Raw genomic sequence first — 21260 nt, 5'->3', positions numbered from 1 at the left:
CCCCCTGCCCCCCAGCCCCCCCTGTACCAGGACGCCGTCGCCCGCCGGGCCCTGCGGCCCCCCCTGCTCAGGTGAGTCCTCGCTGGGGGTCGGGGGGAGCCCCGCACGGGGGTCCCTTCCCTTCCTTTCCCTTCCCCACCCTCCCCTCCCTCTCCCAGGAGTGTCTCGGTGCCGGCTGAGCCCCCCGCGCCCCCCCCCATGGATGTCACCTACGCCGTGGTCAACAAAGCCCGCCGGGGGCGGGGCCGCGGAAGAGACCCTGCCTCCTTCGGGCGAGACCCCGCCCCCTCGGGCACGTGCTCCCTCCCGGGAAGCCCTGTGCGCCGCCCCTCCCCCACCCCGGCAGGTGAGTGGGGGGCTGGGGGATCTGGGGCACCTCGGGGGCTGATCGGCTCTGACGACCCCCTGCCCCCCCAGGCTCCCCCAACCCGGCTGACGGCGCCTACGAGGTTGTGACACTCCCTGGGGACCCCGGGAATGGCCCCTGCCTCGGTGAGCGCGGGTGGGGGTGTTTGGGGGGTCCAGGGGGTCTGTGGTGTCTGGGGGGTTTCAGAGTTCAATGTGGGAGTTGTTCAGGGTGGGGAGGGGTTCAGGGGGACCTTGGTGGCTGGGGGTGGTTCAGGGGGGACATGGGGCATCTGCCACCCTCCCTCAAAGTCCCCCTGTCCCCCACCCCCCTCAGGGTTCAACTTCCGCATCGGGAAGCCCAAGGGCCCACGGGACCCCCCGGCCGAGTGGTCCCAGGTGTGAAGGGGAGGATGGACCCCTGGGCCCCCCAGAGCCCAGGAAGGGCCTCAGCAGAGCCTGGCCAATCACCACAGAGCTCAAAATAGCCAAAAAAGGTTTATTGTGACAAATAAAAAACGACTTTGAGACTCCAAGGTGTGTGAAACACCTGGGGGGTTCTGGCGGGGCCCAGGGGGGCCCTGGAACCTGGGGGGGTTCCAAGGCATCCAACAGGGTCCCAGTTGCCTGGGTGGTCCCACGTTTGCAGGAGGGTCCCAGCTGCCTGGGGGGGTTCGGGGGGGCTCAGGTGGCGCTGAGCAGGCGGCGCTTGGGGGCCGTGGCCGTGTAGGGGTGCCAGCGCCACTCCACGTCGGCGCATCGCCCTGCTCCAGCGTGCCCAGGCGGATCAGGTAGGCTAGGGGGGACACACGGGTGTTGGGGACAGTGGGGGACACAGGAAGACCCTCGTGGGGCTGTTGGGGACAGGGGTGGCAGTGTTTGGGGACACTGGTTGGGATGGGGGGACACTCACGGCGCAGCTGGAACCGCGGCCCCACCTCCTCCAGCTCCACCGTCCGCCCCCGGCGCCGGTACACGTGGTTCCTGTAGGGACAGGGGGGTCAGGAGGGCCCCACCCCAATCCCAGTGTCACCCACCCCCCATCACCCCCCCATGTCACCCACCGCACTAGGATGACGTCATCCTCGTTGGCAAAGGTCACCACGCGGCGGCTGTCGGGGCGGGGCACAGGGAACAGGTGCTTCAGGATGGTCCCCACCTGGGGGGGGGGACAGGGATGGGGTCAATGCACCCCTGGGACCCCCCTGTGTGCCCCATGAATGGCCCTGTGTCCCCATGTCCTTCCCCATGTCGCCCTGACTCCACCTGCTATCCCCCTTGTCTCCCCCAAAACTTCCCATGTCTCTCCAGAAAGCCCCCCACATCTTGTCACATCCCCAAATGCCGCCAAGTGTCCCCACATCACCCCATATCCCAACATTCACCCAGAGACCCCTCCATGTCCTTTCACATCCCTACATCCCCCCGAATCTGTGTCCCACCTTGTTCCCCATGTGCTGTGTCCCTCCCACATCTCCAATGTCTCCCCATGTCCCCCCATGTCCCTTTTGTCCCTGCCACATCCCTTTGCCTCCCCACGCCCCCCGTGTCCCCCCAGCCGTACCCTCTTGCCGAGGGTGGAGTCGAGGCGCAGCAGCAGCAGGTGGGGGGCGGCCAGCGGGGCCCCCCCGAGCCCCCCGACCTCCTGGCGCAGGACGGCCCCGCTCAGGGTGAAGTGGGCGGTGGGGCCGTGGGGCAGGTGGGACACGGTCAGCCCATCTGGGGGCAGGGCCATGTCAGGACACGCCTTTCCCAATGGGCCACACCCCAGTGATGCCAAGCACCACACCCCCCTTGGCCCCGCCCCATCAAACACCCACTTTCCCCTTCCTGTAGCCCCACCCCCAGGACACACCTTTGCCAAAGCCCCACCCCTTGGTCTTTAACCCCGCCCATCCCATAAGCCCCACCTGGAGACCCCCAGGGCCCTGCCCACCCTTGTGGCCCCACCCTGTTCTTCACAACCCTGCCCGTGATCATTAGCATATCCTGTTAGCCCCTCCCCCTTTGGGTGTCAGTTCCCTCTGTGGCCCCTCCCCCAGGCCCCTCCCCCACACTGACCGGGCCGCCCGCGGGTCTCGTGCAGCACCAGCAGGTCAGTGACCCCCGCGGCCCGGCAGGCCCCCACCAGGGCCCCCAGCTCGGCCCGGCCCCGGTTCATGCGCCGCGCGCCCGGGAGCAGCAGGCACAGCTCCTGCAGCGGGACAGGGCGGGGTCAGCGGGGACACACCCACTGGGACACACCCACTGATGGACACACCCACCTCTGGGCCCCGCCCCTTCTACAAGGACACTCCCACCCCCAGGCCAACCCGTGGGCAGGGAGCCACGCCCACACCCTGCCCACAAAGGGCCACACCCACCCAAACAGGCTCCACCTCCCACGTGCAAATCTTGGCGCAGATGAAGCTCCACCCCCAAAGGGGTGGAGTCAACCAAGCCCCTCCCATTGCCCCAACCCACACCCACTCTGGAAAGCAACAAGGCCCACCTGTGCCTGAGCTCACCCTTGAGAGAGGGGTACCCACCATACCCTGACCACACCCTGACCACATCTGACCCCACCCCTGACCCCACCCACTCTGACCACACCCATTGTGACCACACCTGACCCCACCTTGACCCCACCCACTCTGACCACACCCACCCACATCTGACCCCACCCCCTCAATCACACCCACCCCCTGGCCCCACCCACCCCAGCCACACCCACCCAAGCCCCGCCCACCTTAGCAAAGAGCCGCAGGCGGGCACTGGGGTCTCGCGACGTCGTCACCATCACCTTGGGGGGCTCCACCCCTGCCCACCGGTACTCATCGTCCTGGCTGCTGGTGGCACCTGGGGGGGGTGGGTGATGTTTAGGGGACTCTGGGGGGATTTGATCCTATTTTAGGGTGATTTAGGCAAATCCACTCTCATTTTGGAGCCCCTACGAGGACTTCTTGGCCCAACGTGGGGAAATGGGGCAGATTTGATCCCGTTTTGGGGCAATTTGGGTAAATCCTCTCCTTGGATTGGGGTGAGTTTGATCTCATTTGGTGGGGGGATTAAGAAAAATCGTCACATACTTTGAGGAAAAATGGGATGAATTTGCTCCTGAATTTGGGGGTCCCCCCATTTGGGGTCCCACTCACCCCCAGGGCTGTCGAAGTCGAACTCGAGCTCCTTCTGCAGGGCCAGGGCCTCGCGCCGCAGCTCCGTGGGCAGCAGCTGGTTCTCTGGGGGATGGAGGGGAGAGGGGGGCTCACACAGGGCCCCCAGCCCCAAATAACCCACCCTGGTCCCACAGCACCCCCACTCTTCCCCTCTGACCCATCTTTAACCCCCTCAAATGTCCCAAAGCCCCCTTTCCTCCTCCAGGTTGCCTTTATCCCCCAAATCCCTGTTAACCCCACTCTGGTTCTCCCCAAACTCCTCTTTACACCCCCAAACTCCGTTTAACCTCTTCTTTATCCCCTCAAAACTGCCCCATAACCCCTCCCAAATCTCCCTTATCTCCTCCCAAACCCCCCTTTGCCGCTTCCTGACCCTTCTTTTACACCCCCAAACCCTCTTTAACCCCCTAATTATCCCCTCCAACCCCCCTATAACACATCCCAGCCCTTCTCTCCCGACCATTCCCGGTTCCCGGTACCGTCCAGCGCCCTCCGCAGGCTCTCCCTCCTCTCCCGCTGCCGCTGCAGTTGCTGCTCCCGCGCCCGGCGCTGAAGATACTCCCGGCGCTCCCGGGCCTGGCGGCGCAGCTGGAACGGGGGGGGCACCGGGACACCGGGGGGGTCAGTGGGGACACCGGGACACGGGGGACACCGGGACAACGGGACAACGGGGGGGTCAGTGGGGACACCGGGGGGGCAATGGGGGGGATATCGGGACTCTGGGGAGGGGGACATGGGGATGTGAGGGTGACACCGGAGGGAGGGAACACGGGCATGTAGGGGGTTTTGGGGGGGCACGGGACACTGGTGGGGGGAACATGGAGGGATGAGAGGGATGGGGGGCGCTGGGAGGGGGACATGGGGACACTGGGGAAGGGGGCACGGGGATCTTGGGGGAGCCCCTCTGGGGGGACACGGGACACTGGGGGGGGGACATGGAGGGATGAGAGGGATGGGAGCACCGGGGAGGGAGCACTGGGGGACCCTGTGGGTGACACGGGAGGGACACGGGACCCAAACCCCCTCTCCGCGACCCCTCACCATGGTGGCGGCCGCTCCGCTCCTCACGCGTTGGCCTCGCCTCCCAGCGCCGCCGTCGCCCATTGGCCAAGAGCCGTCCGACCAATGGGAGCGCGCGGTGCTGCCATAGGGGCAGGGAAAGCTGCGCCCTCAGCCAAGATGGCGCCCGGAGCGGCGTCACCTGCCAGCGCTGCGGGCCCTCGGTCAGGCCCCGCCCCCTCCCCCTGCGCGCTCGATGATTGGTCGAGACGGCCCCGGGGGCGGCTGCCATTGGAGGAGGCGGGACCAGCGCTGAGGCCGCGGCGGCGGCGGCCATGGAGGGTGAGGGGGCGGCCATGGAGGGTGAGTGAGGGGCAGGGGGGGCTGAGTGAGGGGCAGGAGGGGCTGAGGGAGGAGCCGGAGGGCCTGGTGGTGTCCCCAGGGTCCCCCCGGTGTTGATGGGGAGTCCTATCTCCCCTTAGGGTCGCTGTCGCTGTCCCTGGACGAGGCGGCGCTGGATCTGATGGAGGCGCTGGAGCTGCTACAGGAGCGCCGGGAGCGGCTGGAGGAGCATCTGCGGCAGGTCGGGGGTGGGGGGGACATGGGGACACACCACCCGCTCTGGGGACACGTGTGGGGACGCTGTGAGGACAGAGGACACACCACTAGGATGTGCACCCCGGGTCCCCTCAGTCCTGTGTCCTCACTGTCCCCCCAGGGCTGGCTGTCCCTGTTCTGAGTCCCCACTGTCCTCACTGTCCCCCCAGGGCTGGCTGTCCCTGTTCTGAGTCCCCACTGTCCCCCCAGGGCTGGCTGTCCCTGGCCCAGGCCCGGTACTCCCTGGGGTGTCACCGCGTCTCGTCCCTGCAATACGGGGCCACCATGGTGCCCCGGGTGCGTGTGAGACACAGGTGGGGACACGGGGGGGACACAGGGATGTGGAGGGGGGACACTGGGACATCAGGGGGACCATGGTGGGGGGTGGCAGGGACACGGGGAGGACGTGGGATGTTGGGGACACTTGGCAGAGAGACACCGAGGGACACACAAAAGGACGTCCTTGATTTGGGGAGGTGACACAAGGGTGACACTGATGTCCCCATGGGGGGGGGGTTGGGGTGCAGGGTGGGTGTCGGGGGTTGTTGGGGGCTATCAGAGTGTTCTGGGGGGGTCTCTGTGGTGGCAGGGGGACAGCAGGGGTGGCAGTGACACCGTGTCCCTGTGTCACTCCCCAGGCAGGACCCAGAGGGACGCCCCCACTTTGAGGAGGTGCCCGGAACGGGGGGAGACGCCGAAGACTCTGAGCCCCAGCAGGACAGGGGTGACGGTGAGGGGGGATGGGGTGGTCCCAGGGGGGTTCTGGGGGCTTTAGGGTCCCTTGGGGGACCACGTGGGAACTGGGGGTGCTCAGGGGGGAAATGTGGGGTCCTGGGGACATCACCCATGGGTGCTGGGAGGCAGTGCTGGGGGGTGCAGGAGAGGAACTGGGGGTGCTGTGGGGTGTTCTCAGTTGTTCTCTGGGGGGTCACTGACCTTGTCCCTCCCCCCAGGGCTGCGGCAGCGCCGGAGAGTCCCAGAGAAAGGGGGGGCCCCTGCCCAGCCCCCCCAGACCCCCTGGGCTGGTTCGGGGTGCTGGTGCCCCCCAGTCTGCGGCAGGCACAGGGCAGCTTCCAGAGGGGTGAGAACGGGGCCCTAGCATGGGGGGGTGCATGGGGACCCTCCAAAACCAGGGGGGGTCTGGGGTGGTCCCTGAACCCTGGGGGATCCAAATCTGGGGCGTCCCCAAAGAAAAGGGGATCAACCAGAACTGGGAAGGGCCCGAAGGTCACGACCCCACGTGAGCCCTTGGGCCCCAGGGGTTACTCTGGCCGTGGAGGTGGCCGAGCTCCAGGGCACCGTGGACGCCGCGGCCACGCGGTACCGGCACCTCCTGCGGCAGAAACGGCTCCTGGGCGGGGACAGAGGGGACAGAGAGACCCCCGGGGACAGCAGCGCCTCAGGAACCCCGGGGGACACTGAGACCCCCAGCAAGATTGAGACCACGGGGATTCCGGATGATGTCAAGACCCAAGGGGACACAGAGGATGGCACAGTAACCGCTGGGGACACGGGGACTGTGTGACACGGACACTGAGAGCACCAGGGACGCTCTGCAGGTGACATGGGGGACACTGAGGAGCACCGGTGGCACCACGACCCGCAGGGCCACAGGTAATGGAGCCGTGCTAACCCTTCACAGGTGACACAGAGCCCGCCCAGGTGACACAGCACCTGCCCACGGGTGACACTGAGCCCCCCAGGGACCCTGCAGGTGACACTGAGACCCACTCGCGGGTGACACGGCAGCCCCAAGGACCCTGTGGGTGACACTGAGCTCCGCCAGTGGGTGGTGGTGCTGTCATGTCCCATGTGACAGGGCCACCCCAGGGCCCCCTGTGTCTGCCCCAATAAAGCTGTCGTGGTTCCACCAGCACTGTGTCCCCTCTGTCCCCATGTCACCTGGCAGCCATGTCAGTCCCGCGTGACCCCCTGGCCCCGCCCCTGCCCCACCCAATCAGTGGCTGCCCCTTTGCCAACGTCTATGTTTATTGGGCGGGGCCCTCGCCCCGCCCCCAGGCCCCGCCCCGGTGGGCGGAGCCGACACAACAACGACTATGGGGAGGGGTGGGGTGCAGGGGCGTGGTCTGTGGGGGCGTGGTCAGGGCGTGGCGCCCCCTAGCGGATGGTGTAGCGCACGTAGGGCACCTCGATGTCGGCGTCGGTGTCATCGTTGCAGCACAGCTCGAACACCAGAGCCTTGACGTGGCGGCCCAGCTTCTTCTTGGACACCCGGGTCACGATCTCCGTCATCCTGGGGGCAAAGCGGGGTCACAGGGGGGACACGGGGCCCCCATGCTGGAGATCAGCACCCAGAGGGGATGCAGCCATGGCCTGTCCCCACCACTGGGATCCCTCCTCGTTTCTGGGACCCTGTCTCTTTCCCACAGGATATGTCCCCACCCCTGGGATGTGTCTTTCAAACCCCATGTCCTGTCCCTCTCCCCAGACCCTGTCCTCATCCCCAAGACACATCCCCCTCCTCAGGATGTGTCCCCCTCCCCAGACCCTGTCCCCTCCCCAGGACATGTCCCCCTCCCCAGGACGTGTCCCCCTCCCCAGGACACATCCTCCTCCCCAGGATGTGTCCCCCTCCCCAGGACATGTCCCCCCCTGCCCTACGGTTGGTCGTGGCGCTCGCGCAGCTTCGCTGCCGGCATGAAGAAGGAGTAGAGCATGGACACGCCCTGGGACAGCATCGTGATCTCCAGCCGGTGCTCCTTCTGGGGGGACACACGCAGAGGACTCAGCGAGGCACAGGCACCCACGGCCACCCTGCCCCCCGCCCAGTCCCCCCCAGTCCGTCCCAGTACCTTGAAGTAGGCGAGGAACTGGCGCAGGGTCATCTCCTGCCCGTCAGGCTGCAGCCCCTGCACCTCGAACCGGTCCCACAGCGTCCACTCCACCTCGTAGTACTGGGGGGCACAGCACAAGGGTCAGAGCCCCCTGATGTGGGGGTCTGACCCACAGAGCCATGGCTGGGCACAAAGACCCACAGGGGCAATGGGGGGTCTTGGGGGGTCACTCAGACCAGGGGGTGATTGGGGCCCCTGCAGGTTCCCCCCCACAACCCCCGTGGGGTCAGGCAGCTGTGGGGCAGCAGCTCAGCACAACTGAGACCCCAAATCCCCTCCAGAAGTGAACCCCCCCTCCCCACACCCCCGAGGGCAGCCCCCTGGCCCCACCTTGTTGCGGGGGCAGGCGAGGGGCTCGGAGAAGCCAACGAAGGGCAGTGCCAGGTTCAGGAAGGCGTTTTTGTAGGAGCTGAGCCGGCGGTGCCCCTGCACCAGCTTGTAGAGCTCCAGGCAGGCCAGGCCCACCACGGCCGCCGTCGTCGTGGCGATGGCTGGGATGATCTTCCCCGCGATCAGTTTGCTCTGGAAGTGGGAGGGGCCTGTAGGGCCGGGGGGGAGCAACGGCCCCACTAACCCCCCCCAAGGGTCTGCAGCCCCCGAGGGCTCCACAGCCCCAGTAGACCCCATGTGAGTCCTGGACTCACCCATGTGTGACCCACACCCAGTAACAGCCCTGATAACACCCCACAGAATCCCCCCAGCACCCACAACTCCCATCACAACCCCAAGCACCCCCCATAGCACCCATGGGATCCACCACAGAATCCACAGGATCCCACATAGCACCCATTAGGACCTGCCCAACACTCACAGGACCCCCATTCACACCCCGGGACCCCTCCCCAGCCCCACCTTGTGGCGGTCGGCCGGGGGGATGTCGTAGTTCTCTGCACGCAGGTTGGAGGCAGCGACGATGAAATCCATGTGGAAGTTGGTGTCATCGTCCTGGCAGAGGGGCAAGGAGTGAGCACCCGGGGCTGGGGGGCACCCAGGGGTGGGGGTGAGCCCGCTCTGGGGTGGGGGGGCAGCACCCACCTTCTCGAAGTCGATGGGGAACATGCGGAACCCGGGCAGCTCCTCTGGGCTGGGCAGCGATGCCTTCAGCTCCTCCAGGCGCCCGTCGTCTGTGGAGCAGGGGGGGCACAAGTGGGACCCTGGCACCCATGGGATCCCAGTGGGACTCCACTGCATGCATGGGACCCTCCCAGCCCCCCAAATGCCCTCAACCCCAGCAGTTACCATAACCCTCTGATCCAACCACTGTCTCCTCTCCCAGTCCCCCTGAGCCTCCCCAGCCCCTCACCCAGAGCAGCACTGGCAGCCCCCCCCAAGCCCCTCCACACCCCCAGCCCCTCACCCAGGGCGGTGTTGGCGCTCTGCAGCTCCTGGTCGGACACGTGGATGCGGACGCCGGCCCTGGGCGTGAAGGGGGGGACGTGCACGTGGCGCAGCAGCTCGACCACGGCCGCCCGGTCCCGCGAGCCCGCGATGCCGTAGCTCTGCGCAAACAGGTTCGCCGCCGCCATCACGTAGTCCAGGTGCAGGGGCTGGAGGAGCACCGGGGTCAAGGGGGCACCCACGGGGCGTGGGCGGCACCCAGGGCTCACAGGTGACACCCGAGAGGGGTGGGATGACACTGAAGGGGGATGGGCGACACCCAGAGGTGCCACGTTCAGGAGTGAGGGGTATTAACCAAGGGCCATGGGGTGGGACCCAAACGGTGAGCAACAGCCACCAGGAGCGACATCCATCACCCAGTGGTGACATCCATCACCCACGGGTGACATCATTCACCCAGGAGTGACAGAGACCTCCCAGTAACGATGGCCACCCCCAAGAACCATGGGCTGACATTGGAAAGGGATAGAGAGCACCCAAAGACAGCAGAACCCAGTGACGGCCAAAGACCCCAGGGGTGATCGATGGCCCCCCATAGGGACTGATAGCACCTGAAGGATGTGCCCCCTCACCAGGTGACAGCCTCCCCTCCCCCCACAGGGCCCAACTCACATTGTCGGGGTCAAAGATGAGGGGGTGGGGGCAGCGCTTGGGCCCTGACCAGAACAGAGTCCCCGAGTTTGTTCTCTGCAGGAGAGGAGGCGAACGAGACAATTACGGGTTAATGAACCAACTGACGTTAACGACACTACCCCTGTGGGTGCCCTCCCCTCTCCCAGGGCCCCCCACCTGTTCCGGGGGGAAGTTGTGCAGCAGCTGGCGGATGTTGTTGTTGTACTGGCGGTGCCAGTGCCGACAGGCCCAGGCCACGCAGTCGGGCCAGGCCCGGGGCCGGTCGGTCACGAGGCTGCGCTGGACGGCCTCGAGCACCTCCAGCGGCTGCGTCCCCGCCAAGCGCAGCGTCCGCTCCAGGAACTTGGGGTCCCTGGGAAAACGGGGACAAGAAGAGTTACAAGGGTTTATGGTGGGTACAGAGAATCACAGAGAAGTTATGGGGTGGGTTATGGGGGGTACAGGTGTCCTGCCCAGGTGTAGCGTCCACTCCCCAGGAGAAAGGGGGGTAATGGGGTGCCATGGGGTGTGGGGGATGGGCAAGGGGATATATGGGTGCTGCATGTGAGGGATGGAGAACATATGGAACAGACTCATGGGGGGTTTGGGGGTGCTCCCTCTCCTCCACACTCACATCAGGTACTGGTTGACGTTCTCAGCCGGTTGCTTGAAGAGCCCCTCAAACTCGTCACGTGCCCACTGCAGGAGAGGGCCTGTCACTGGGGGGACCCCGGTGCCTGGGAGCCCCCAAAACAGGGACCCTGTACTCAGGACTCCCCAGAATGGGACCCCGGTGCCTGGGACCCCTCAAACGGGAGCCAGGGATCTGGGAATCCCCCAGTGGGACACCCAGACATCTAGGATCCCCCCAAAACAGGACCCTGGCACCTGTGGGCCCTTCATGGGGTACCAGGTGCCAGGCACACCTGGACACCCCTGGCAGGTGCTCAGCACACCTGGACGCACCTGGAGCGTGTGCTCGATGGCGTTGGGGAAGTTCTTGAGGGTGCAGATGGGAATGGCCTTCTCGGGGGGGTCCTGGCTGGAGCTGTACGACTCACTCAGGAACGGGATCACCACCTGCACGTTGCCCTTCGTGCCCAACGTGCCCGACTCCAGCAGCGGCTTCCGGTAGTAAACGCAGCGCCGGTCCATGTACAGCCCTGCCGGGACCCGGGGTCAGCTGGGGACACATCTGGGGGCCATGGGGCACCCCTTGGATATAGGGCATCCCAAACGGTGCCACGCCCCAGGGTGGCCCCAGAAAAAACCATTCCTTATAGGTCCGCAGAGGTCTCTCCATCCCCCTGAGAAACCCCAGAGCCCCCAAAGGACGTGCCCTGTGCCCCCCAGCCCCGGCTCACGGGCATCCACGTTGTCCAGGGCGTTGGCCACGCCGTCCAGCCCCTCGAAGAAGTCGTCATCGTAGACGCGCTCGGTGTCGGGCCCCACGCGGTCGGTGCGGCTGCTCACGCGCAGCGCCGGGTTCATCTCCCGCGCCGCCGCCGCCGCCCGCTCCGACTTCAGCTTCTGGGGGGGGGAAACACGGGGCTGGTGAGGGCACAGCCCTCCAGGACACACCCTCCTGAGCCGCACCTCCCCCTGCCTCTCCCAGTCCCGTGACACATCCACGAAACTCCACCCAGCCATTGACCTACACTGAGCTGACATTGAGCAACTCCCGGTGGCAGCGTCTTGGTGGTGCTTGCCCAAGCGCCATCACTGCCTCCACCTGCTCGCCCTCCTCCCCAACTCCTCCCTTAGGCCCCTCCAATCAACACCCACCTTCATCCAAGTCACTGCTGACCGACCCTATGGAGGTTCCCAACCCTTGAGGCCCCATCCCCTCACCGTGACGTCCCAGGGCCGAAACAGGAACTGGCGGTTGAGGTTGGACTTCTCGATGGTGTCCATGTCGGTGACAGTGATGCTGCCCTCGGGGCCACAGCCCAGCCCCACCATCGCGAAGTTTTTGAGCAGCTCACAACCAATGGCCCCTGCCCCCACCTGCCAGGGACATGTAGGGACATGTGGGGACAGAGCCTCAGGTGGCCTGGGGGCTTGGGGACAAGTGGGTGGGAACAGAATGGCACTGAGGGAACACTTGGGGATGCTCGTGGGATACACAGGAACACTTGGGAGACCCTTGAAGGGAAATGGGGACGTTCTGGGAACACTGAGCACCTGGGTAAAACCTATGAAAGCACCAGGGAACACATTAAGGATTCTCAAAGACAATCAAAACACTGCCAAGGACATATGGGAACACCTGGGGACACAACCCAAGATGGCCCAGGAGGGCTGGGGACACACGGGTGGGAGCAGTGGCCCTTGGGGTTATGAGAGCACCTTCTGTGACAGCTGAAGGACAAGACATAAAGCAAAGAACAGATTGCCATGGAACATGGGGACAACTGAGGAGTTGGGGACACTGACCACAAAGTATTTCTGGGCTCCCAGCTTGGCCTGCAGCTCCGCCCCGAACACGGCGATCTGCCCGTCGTAGCGGCTGTTGCGCTGGGGATGATGTGACACCGGGGTCACCCGGCTGGACCACCTCCAGGGGACACCCCTGGGGCCACAGAGCCACCACAGGGCCCGGGGGTGACACCTGCCCACAGGTGACCCAAGGGGGTACAGCGAGGGGGTCCTCAAGGCACGGCCACCCACGGGGGTTCAGGGGCCACACCAACCCCATCGAGTAACCCCTCATGGGTGTCCCCAAAAAGGGTGTCCCCAACAAGGTGACCAATGGATCTTCTCCAGCAAACGTTCTCTAACCAATATTCCACCAAAGAGACACCCCTAGGGGTGCCCAACCCCCCTACCCAGGGGTGCCCCAGCCCGCCCAGGTGCCCCCAGCCCCTCACCGGCCGGCACTGCTCCTCGGTGAGCAGCGAGTCGCGGTTCTCCTCGGGCAGACACTCGAGCGCGTCGAAGTAAAGCCACTGAGTGATGGGCGTGAACTTCCCCGACACGGCCTGTGCAGGGACAGCGCAGGGACCGCGTCAGTGACGAGGCACAGGCTCCAAAGGGACAGGGCAAGGACCCCAAGGGGGACTCGGGGGTCTGGGGGTTCCCAGGTGCGGTACCTTCATGACCTCCTGCGCCGCCAGGCCCCCGATGAAGGCGTTGACGGGGGCCAAGTCCCCGGTGGCCTGGAAGGCCAATTCCCGCACCAGCTCCTCGTCCAGCTCCGCCCCTGCGGCCACTTCCCGGGCCAGGGCCACCACCTCGGCCGCGTCACCCTGGGGGACACACACACGGTGTTGGGGACACACACATGGCATTGGGGACACACACGTGGCACTGGGGACACACACACAGAGTGCTGGGGGACACACACACACGGCGTTGGGGACACACACACGTGGCATTGGGGACACACACACACATGGTGTTGGGGGACACACACACGGCGTTGGGGGACACACACATGGCGTTGGGGGACACATACATGGCGGTGGGGGGAACACACACACGGTGTTGGGGACACACACATGGCATTGGGGACACACACACACATGGCGTTGGGGAACACACACACAGTGTTGGGGGACACATACACAGCGGTGGGGGGAACACACACATGGCATTGGGGGGGGCACACAGAGCTGTGGACACCACCAAGGGGCCACGAGCAGCAGCAGTGGTGGGGGCGATGGGGCTGATGGTTTCCATGGCCTCAATGATCCCCACAGTGTCCCCAAAAACCTCCACAGTGTCCCTGACACCCAGTGTCCCCAAGTCATGGTGGGACCATGGCGGTGATCCCTGTTGATGCAGCATCTGGTGACTCCACGTGTCCCTTCAAGTCACCAGTACCTCTGATGACCTCAAACACGGGCAAGGCCGTGGTGCCCTCCGTGTACCCAACATCCTCAGTGTCCCCAGCAGCTGCACATGGGCCACAGGGGTGGCCATGCTGGGGTAGGGCCCGGTGGCCTCCACGTCTCCAACACCCTCAACGTCCCTCCACCCCCCCGTCCCCTCCATGTCCCTGCTGTCCCCCCATGTCCCCACCTGGTGGCGGGGCCGGGGGGGGCGGCCGTGCTGGCGCATGAAGCGGTGCAGCCCCTGCCACCCCCAGTGCATCATCGAGGGTCTCTCGACCTTCCCAAAATCCGTCACCATCATCTCCGGCTCGGCCAGAGCATCCCGGAACCGCTTCTGAGACAGCGACAGCGACGAGGACAGGTGAGTGTAATACCCCCAGGGCAACCTAGCGATGCCCCAGTGCCTCTTTCGGGCAGCCACTTTTGGGACAGCAACAGCTGAGCGTGTCAGTAACCCCCAGTACCTCTCCACAGCCACCTAGCAGTACCTCCCATGTTTCCACCTAAACTTCTCTTATCACTCCCCCAGTACATCCCCTTGCCCTCCCAACAACCTCCCACCCCTCCCCGTGCTCCCCAATCTCCCCCAGTGCCCCACAATACAACCCTGCCCCCTCCCAGTGCTCCCAGATCCCCCCAAACTCCTGCCAGTCCCCCACCCTCCCACTGCCCCTCCCTCCCCTCCAGAGCCCTCCCAGTGTCCCCCAGAGCTCCCAGTGCCACTCACGAAGTGGATGTGCTTGGGCATCTTGACCTGGGTGACGATGCCCCCCCGCACGTAGTCCCCGAACCCGCTGGTGTCCCCGATGCTGAAGGTGTATGGCCCTGGGGGAGGGGTGTCACCAGGGCACCCCCGCTCCAGGGCACCCCAAAAAGCCACCCTGACATCCAGGAGACCCCCAAGAAGGGCCCCAGGTGTGTCAGACGCTCCCTAAAACAGCCCCAGGTAACTGGGGTTGCCATCAAAAAGCCCCAGGGCTCACCGAGGACGCGGATCTCGACGGGGCCGCAGCGATTCAGCTCCTCCATCCCCTCCACCTCCGTGAAGGTGACAAAGTCACCCGTCTCGAAGCCGTGACGCGCCTCGTCCAGACACGTCACCTCCCCGGGGCACCCCTGGTGGGACACAGCGGGTGCTGAGGGGACCCTGACACCCAGGAACCCCCCAGAGCACCCTCGGGAAGGGGGGAGGACACACAGTGGGTGCTGAGGGGACCCCGTACCTTGGTCACCATGGAGACCATGGCGCTGAGGGGCTGCTCCCCGTTGGGGTCTGTCACCACCATATCGTCCCCAAAGTCACAGAACAGCTGCCTGCAAGGGAAGGGTCAGTGGAGGACCCCAAAAACCAACCTCAGTGTCCAGGACCCCCCCTGAACAGCCCTCCAGCCCCCCTTGACCCAAAGAGGCTCTGGCCCCCAAGAACCCCCGGCCCCCTCACCCGAAGAGCCCGCGCGTGTCGGCCACCACCAGTTTGATGCCGTGGCTGTGGCAGAAATCGCCGACCCAGAGCTGCTCCTCCAGGGGGGAGTTGGTCAGGACCACCACCTGTAGGGGAGTGAGGGTCACCTGTATCACCTGGGGCACCCACCTGGGGGGGTGGATCATCTCCTGAACGTGGTTATCAGGGAGGTTTGGGGGTACAGGCACGCCCAGGTGGGTACAGGTGATCCTGGGGGGGGTTACACCTGTCTGAGGGGGTTACACCTGTCTGGGGGAGTTACACCTGCCCCCTGGGGGGGGCACACCTGGCCTGGGGTACCTGGAAGGGTGCCAGCAGCTCCTGGGACAGCGGCTCCCGCGTGCTGGTCACGGCCACGTAGGAGTTGAGCTCCGCCAGGCGCGGCAGCGTCGCCTCCGCCCGACTCTGCCCCACATCCTCCTCCCGCAGGTAGAACTGGGGGGGCAAAGGGGGATCAGGGGGGGGCCCAGAAACCTCAGACACCCCCACCTTCTCCTCCTTCAGGTACAGCTTAAGAGGAAAAACGGGGGTCAGGGGAGCCCCAGCAACACACAAGACCCCCAACCCCCCAACACCCAGGGACTCCCATCCTTGAATCCAAGATGAATTCAGTGACTCAAATGAAGCAATTATGTGGAATTAATTCCCTTTGAGGGCTGTTCAGATACCCAGAGAACAGTTAACGCTTATGGAAATTATCAAACCAGCACAAACAACACTCAAAATCCACAAAAAGTATTCATAGGCTTAGAAATATTTTAAGGCCTAAATGAACCTTATCCCTCCCCAAAATAAATGTGGATGGTATTGACTCTCTTCCCCAAATGAGTTATCTCAGGTGGAACTCAGCTGGGAGGCAGGTTGGGCCAAAGGGTGAAATGGAGGAGAAAAGTTATCTGCCCAGGAAGTGTTATCTACTCATGGGCTGTTATCTGCTCTGTAGGGTGCTATCTGCCCGTGACGTGTTACCTGCTCTTGTAGATGTTACCTGCCCAGGGGTTGTAACTTGCTCTTGTGGGTGTTACCTACCCATGGAGTGTTACCTGCTCTAGAAACTGTTATCTATCCAGTGAGTGTTACCTGCCCAGTGAGGTGTTACCTGCCCAGGGGGTGTTACCCACCCAGGGGTGTTACCTGCCCATGACAGGGGTGTTACCTGCCCATGACAGGGGTGTTACCTGCCCAGGGGACTCACCTGGGAGGCGAGGTCCGTCCAGGCCGCAGGGTGGGGATCGTGCAGGGTGACAGACTTGACGCCCCCCAGCACCAGGTTCTTGGCCACCTCCACGCCGAGCCCCCGCAGCCCCGACACCAGCACGTTGGAGGTCTGCATGCGCTTCATGGCCTCGTGGCCCAGCACGTACCTGGGATGGGGGTCGGGGGGGTCCCGAATGCTCGTGGGGATCCCAATCCTCACAGGCACCCCTGAATCCCCACAGTGCCCCCTGGATCCTCAAGGGCTCCCCCCCTACCCCAATCCTCACAGGGCCCCCCAACACCACGGGAACAGCTGAAGGGACCTGCAATGGTCCCGGGTGTCCAGGGCCCCCCCAAACCTGCAGGGACCCCCCAATCCACAAAATTCTGTCTCAATCCACGGGCACTGATCCCCAAGTCCAGAAGGAACCCAAAACCTACAGGAACCACCTACCAAGTCCAAAATGACCCTGTCCAAGCCCATAAAAAGTCCCCCAAATCCATGGGGATGCCACGACCCCTCGGGAAGGATCCAGGCAGGGGGGAGGCCCCGAGCCCCCCCAGGGACCCCCAGGCCCCCTCAAGCCCCCCATCACTCACAGCTGGCGGGAGTAGAGCCCCTCATCGATCTCGGCCTCGGCCCCGTTCTTCGCCATTCCCTGGGGACAGGGGGGACAGCGGCATCACCAGGGGGACACCCAGGGGACACCGGGGCTGTGTCACCCCGGGATCAGGAGTGGGACCCCCCAGGGGTGACACCAGGGGTGAGGGGCTGTGTCACCCCCCCTTGGTGACACTGCCCACGACAAGGGACACACGTCACCCCCAGGACACACAAGGACTCTTGGGTGACACCAAGTGACCCCGTGCCACATCCAGGCCACACCGTGTCACCCGGAGCAGCTCCAAGCACCTCAGAGGTGACACTGAGAGCAGTGCCAGCCTCCCGCAAGACATGGCCCCCCAGAAGGGTTCCAGGGGCTCTGTGGGGCTGCAGGGCCCCTGAGGTGACACTCACGTTGGTGGGGGTGACGCTGGGGGACACGGCGGGGGCGGGGGCGCGGCTGGAGCCCGTCGGCGGCTCAGACCCGGAGACGCGGCGCTTCTTCGACAGCGGGGAGCTGGACATCTGGGGACAGATGGGGACAAATGGGGACAAACAGGGTCAGCTGGGGTCACTGGGACACTGGGGAGCTGGACATCTGGGGACAGGGACAGATGGGGACAAGCAGGGTCAGCTGGGGTCACAGGGAAAGCAAGGCTGGACATTTGGGGACAAGGGTGACATGAGGAGAGCAGGAGGGAGAGCAGGGAGCTGGACATCTGGGGGGACAGGAGGCAGCCAGGGACAGGGGGACACTTGGAGGAGCACTCAGGGGGCCAGAAGTGACATCTGTGGGGATGTGGGGTGACACTGTCAGGGGTGGGTGGCACATGGGGTGGCAATGAGTGGGACACAGGGTGACACCAGGTACAAGGAGTGATGCTGGGGGAGGATGGGGGGCAGCACCAGGTGACACTGGGAGTGGCATCAGGGATGCAGAGTGACATCAGCTGACACCACGGGACGGACAGGGTGACACCAGGTGACACCAGAGATGGACAAGGGGACGCTGGGTGACACCAGGTGATGCTGGGTCACGGGGGGGGGTGGCATCAGGTGATGCCACAGGATCAAGGGTGACATTAAGTGACACCAAGGATGGCCAGGGTGACGCGAGGTCATGGGCGGGGACACCAGGTGGGCCGGCAGGTGACACCAAGTGACACCAGCGATGGATACGGTGACACTGCCCGACAGCAAGGGAAGGACGAGTGCAAGGGGGACTCTGGGTGACACTGAGGGATGAAGGAGGACACAGGGGGACAGGGACAGTGGCACTGGGGGACAGTGTGGGACAACAGGTCACACTGCCAGCACCCCCCGGACCCAGGCACCGGGGATTCCAAGAAACGAGGGTGGCGGGGCGGGTCCCGCTCCGGGGTGCCATCACCGGGGGAGGTTCCATTGCGGGGCTTTCCCATTAACCAGGGCGTTCCCCATTAACCGGGAGGTTCCAGTTCCGGGGGTTCCATTGCGGGACTTCCCCATCACCGGGGGGGCTTTCCCAGCCCCGGGGGTCCCCGAGAGAGGGTCCCAGTCCTGGGTCGAGTTCCCCGTCACAGGGGACCCTGGGAGGGGGGGCGGTTCCCCTTCACAGACCCCCCCCGTGCCCCCTTCAGCGCCTCCCCTCAGGCCCGGTTCGGGGTCCTCCCGCGCGGTGCCGGCCCCGCGTGCCCCAGGGTGGTCCCCTCGCCACCTCACACGTCCTCAAGCGCCCCCCGGAGCCCCCCCCAGCGCCCCCCGGGGCCGCACCAATGTCGCTGTCCAGGCCCCGCCGCCGGGTCCCGCCCGCTCCGCTCGGCTCCTCCGCGACAAGATGGCGGCCGCGGCCGCTGCCACCCGCCGCCCCCTCCCTGCGCGCGCCCGGCCACGCCCCCCGCGCCGTCCCATTGGCTGCCTTCGCCCGGCGCCGCGCGCCCATTGGCCGGCGCCTCCCGCCACCGCCCGCCCCCTCCGCCCCCCGCGCGCGGATTGGGCGGGCGCGCCCTCGCTGGCCACGCCCCTTTCCCCGCCGCGGGGCCCGGATGCAGAGGCCACGCCCCCTCGCGCGGCGTAGGCGGGAGGGGCGGGGCCTCGTGACACAGCGCGGCGCGCGCCGCCCGACGGCGGCCCACGAGGGACACGGGGGGGAGCCGGGCCTATGGGGGAACGGGGACCCGTGGGGGAGCTACGAGGGTGACTTCGGGACCTAAAGTGGGGTTGGGATGTGTAATGGGAGCTTATCAGGGCCTGTAGGGGCCTGCAGGCCGTGTATGGGGAACTACAGACTAAAAACAATATAAAAAGCTTATAAAGAGAGTGCAGGAAATCACAGGGGGCTGCGGCGGGGTCAGGGGGCGTCTCTGAGGTGACGCAGAAAAACCTAGAGGGGTCCAGGGGTCTGAGCGGGTCTGGAGATCCACGGGGGGCTGTGGAGGGTTGTGGGAGCGGGTGGCGGGGTCACAGAGCGTCCTAGGGGGACCTGAGGGTTCCAGGGGCCTGAGAGAGGGGTGTGGGGAACCTCGGTGGGAGTTACGGGGAGCTCTGAGCTGAAAGGCTCTAAAGGCCCGTGGGAGGGGCCGGCAGGGCACGTGGGAGAGGAACCATGCCAGGAACGCGTGATATCGCGCTCTGATGCCGTCACGGAGCCGCGGCGCTGCCGGGAAACGTAGTCCCATCTTGTCCTCCCCCCCCTTCCCCAAAATAACAGACCGAGACACGGCCATACCCAGCGCTTTATTCACAGACCAGGGGGCACCGCGGACACTCCGGGTGGGGGTCCAGGTCACTCCTGGGGGGGCAGGGAAAGCCGCGCGGGGTCGTAGTAGTTGGAGGTGAGCAGGGGCAGCCCCAGCCGCTCCCGCTCCCGCACCTGGATCTCGGCCTCGCGCCGCGCCCACTGCGTCAGCCTGCGGGGAGGGGTCAGCCGTGGGGGGCAGTCCCGGCCGGGGACCCCCCACACAACCCGGGGATCCCAAATCCCCCTCTCCTTGGTGATCAAACTCCCTCCCACAGAGCCCACGTGTCCCTATAAGTTCTTATAGCCCCCCAAACCCTCCTACGGGTTCCCCACGGATCCCACCCCCCTCCAGCCTCCCACGACACCCTACAGGGTCCCTTCCAGACTCCCATCCAGCCCACGGTTCCCCCTGAGGGCTGCCAGGGGTCCTGATAACCCCCAGGGATTCACACAGGACCGCCCTGGGCTCCAGAGGGGCTCTCAGGGATCCCCAAATCCCCTCACGGGCTCCTTTGAATGCCTCTGGCCCCCCCAGACCCCAACAGACAGCCCAGGAGCCCCAGAAACCTCCCCATGGCTCCCTTTAGACCCCAATAGTGGATTTTGAAGCCCCCCTACAGGTCTCCCCCACCCCTCTGGGGCCATCCCAGCACCCCCTTCACCCCAGGGTGGGTTCCCGGGGCCCCCCCGACAGACCCGTAGTCGGGCAGGTAGTGCAGGAACACAGAGCCCAGGACGATGGCGACAGAAATGCCGGTGAAGAACACCGCGTGCATGTTCAGCACGTCCACGTCGGGGTCATCGGAGAACCCGTGATAGTCGGGGTTCTGCGGAGGGGGGGAAAGCAATGAGGGGCCCGTCCTTTGAGCCCCCCGCCCAGGGACCCCCCCAGATGTGTCCCCCCCTCCACAGACCCCCAGATGTGTCCCCCCTCCCCACCCAGACCGGGCCCCCGCCCCCAAGCCCCGCCCCGAACGCAACAAGCCCCACCCACCCCTTTGCCCCCACCCACAATGAGCCCTTGCAAGCCCCGCCCCCGCGCGTGGCTCCGCCCCCACGTCCCGTAACCCGCCCACTTGGAGAAAGCCACGCCCCCACCCCCCGCTGCGATGGAAACTCCGCCCACTCACAAGCCCCGCCCCCAAAGCTCCGCTCTGCGAGGCCACGCCCCCACCCCCAAAATCCCCGTCCCTCACGGTTTGCCCTTGGCCCGCCCGCCCCCGCCCACCTTCCTCTGCGCCGCCGCCATGGGCTCCTCCTCGTGCGGGTCAGCGCCGAGCGGCCGCGGCAGCGTCAAGGCCCCGGTTGGTCCCGCGGAGCGGCCCCGGACCCCCGGGCAGAGCCCGCAGAGCCCGCAGCGCCCGCGCCAGCGCCGCCATCTTCCCCCGCGCTCCGCCCCGCCCCTTCCCGCCCGCGCCGCCCAATCGGAACAGCTCTCCCGGGCAGAGCCCCGCCCCCCTCTCCACGGAGCCAATCACAGC

General features: G+C 65.7%; 4 protein-coding genes across 4 annotated transcripts; 1 reads left to right on the top strand and 3 right to left on the bottom strand.

The window, feature by feature from the left end:
• Positions 1-884: 884 nt before the first annotated feature.
• Positions 885-4566, bottom strand: IMP4 (IMP U3 small nucleolar ribonucleoprotein 4). Its single transcript, XM_050337316.1, is given in 10 exon segments — positions 885-1109; positions 1112-1141; positions 1259-1329; positions 1410-1504; positions 1910-2064; positions 2407-2539; positions 3074-3183; positions 3480-3563; positions 3980-4088; positions 4542-4566. Coding segments are annotated over 10 exon segments (870 nt in total). The 5' UTR covers positions 4545-4566; the 3' UTR covers positions 885-1029.
• A 238-nt stretch (positions 4567-4804) lies between these two features.
• On the top strand, positions 4805-6984 carry CCDC115 (coiled-coil domain containing 115). The gene is given in 8 exon segments (XM_050337321.1): positions 4805-4862; positions 4982-5082; positions 5307-5410; positions 5735-5826; positions 6050-6103; positions 6106-6177; positions 6356-6655; positions 6739-6984. Coding segments are annotated over 7 exon segments (717 nt in total). The 5' UTR covers positions 4805-4834; the 3' UTR covers positions 6622-6655; positions 6739-6984.
• An 83-nt stretch (positions 6985-7067) lies between these two features.
• UBA1 (ubiquitin like modifier activating enzyme 1) lies at positions 7068-18908 on the bottom strand. The gene is made up of 26 exons (XM_050337320.1): positions 18813-18908; positions 17475-17585; positions 17057-17115; positions 16455-16623; positions 15560-15694; positions 15239-15345; positions 15021-15111; positions 14781-14913; positions 14525-14622; positions 13985-14131; positions 13054-13209; positions 12832-12942; positions 12398-12478; positions 11813-11968; positions 11326-11491; positions 10928-11124; positions 10596-10660; positions 10139-10334; positions 9962-10036; positions 9309-9498; positions 8987-9075; positions 8804-8896; positions 8282-8473; positions 7910-8011; positions 7719-7819; positions 7068-7350 (listed from the first exon to the last, which is right to left on the bottom strand). Exons 2-26 carry the CDS (start codon positions 17583-17585, stop codon positions 7215-7217), a joined length of 3156 nt encoding a protein of 1051 aa, XP_050193277.1. The 5' UTR covers positions 18813-18908; the 3' UTR covers positions 7068-7214.
• Positions 18909-19756: 848 nt separating this feature from the next.
• On the bottom strand, positions 19757-21158 carry NDUFB11 (NADH:ubiquinone oxidoreductase subunit B11). The gene is given in 4 exon segments (XM_050337322.1): positions 19757-19948; positions 20476-20606; positions 21008-21113; positions 21115-21158. Coding segments are annotated over 4 exon segments (405 nt in total). The 3' UTR covers positions 19757-19824.
• Positions 21159-21260: the final 102 nt, after the last annotated feature.

Source organism: Myiozetetes cayanensis, unplaced genomic scaffold (assembly GCF_022539395.1).
Source record: "Myiozetetes cayanensis isolate MyiCay16 unplaced genomic scaffold, myiCay2020 scf61, whole genome shotgun sequence".
NCBI classification, from domain to species: domain Eukaryota; kingdom Metazoa; phylum Chordata; class Aves; order Passeriformes; family Tyrannidae; genus Myiozetetes; species Myiozetetes cayanensis.
This window is presented reverse-complemented; position numbering and strand designations above follow the sequence as displayed.

Bases quoted from the DNA above. Each gene is read 5' to 3' on its own strand.
- UBA1 (XM_050337320.1), bottom strand. From the start codon at position 17,585: ATGTCCAGCTCCCCGCTGTCGAAGAAGCGCCGCGTCTCCGGGTCTGAG. The intron at 15,695-16,454 runs GTGAGTCCCCTG...TTGCCCCCCCAG, and splicing joins GGACGGACCTCGCCTCCCAG to TTCTACCTGCGGGAGGAGGA. The intron at 14,623-14,780 runs GTGAGCCCTGGG...CCCCTCCCCCAG, and splicing joins CGTCGAGATCCGCGTCCTCG to GGCCATACACCTTCAGCATC.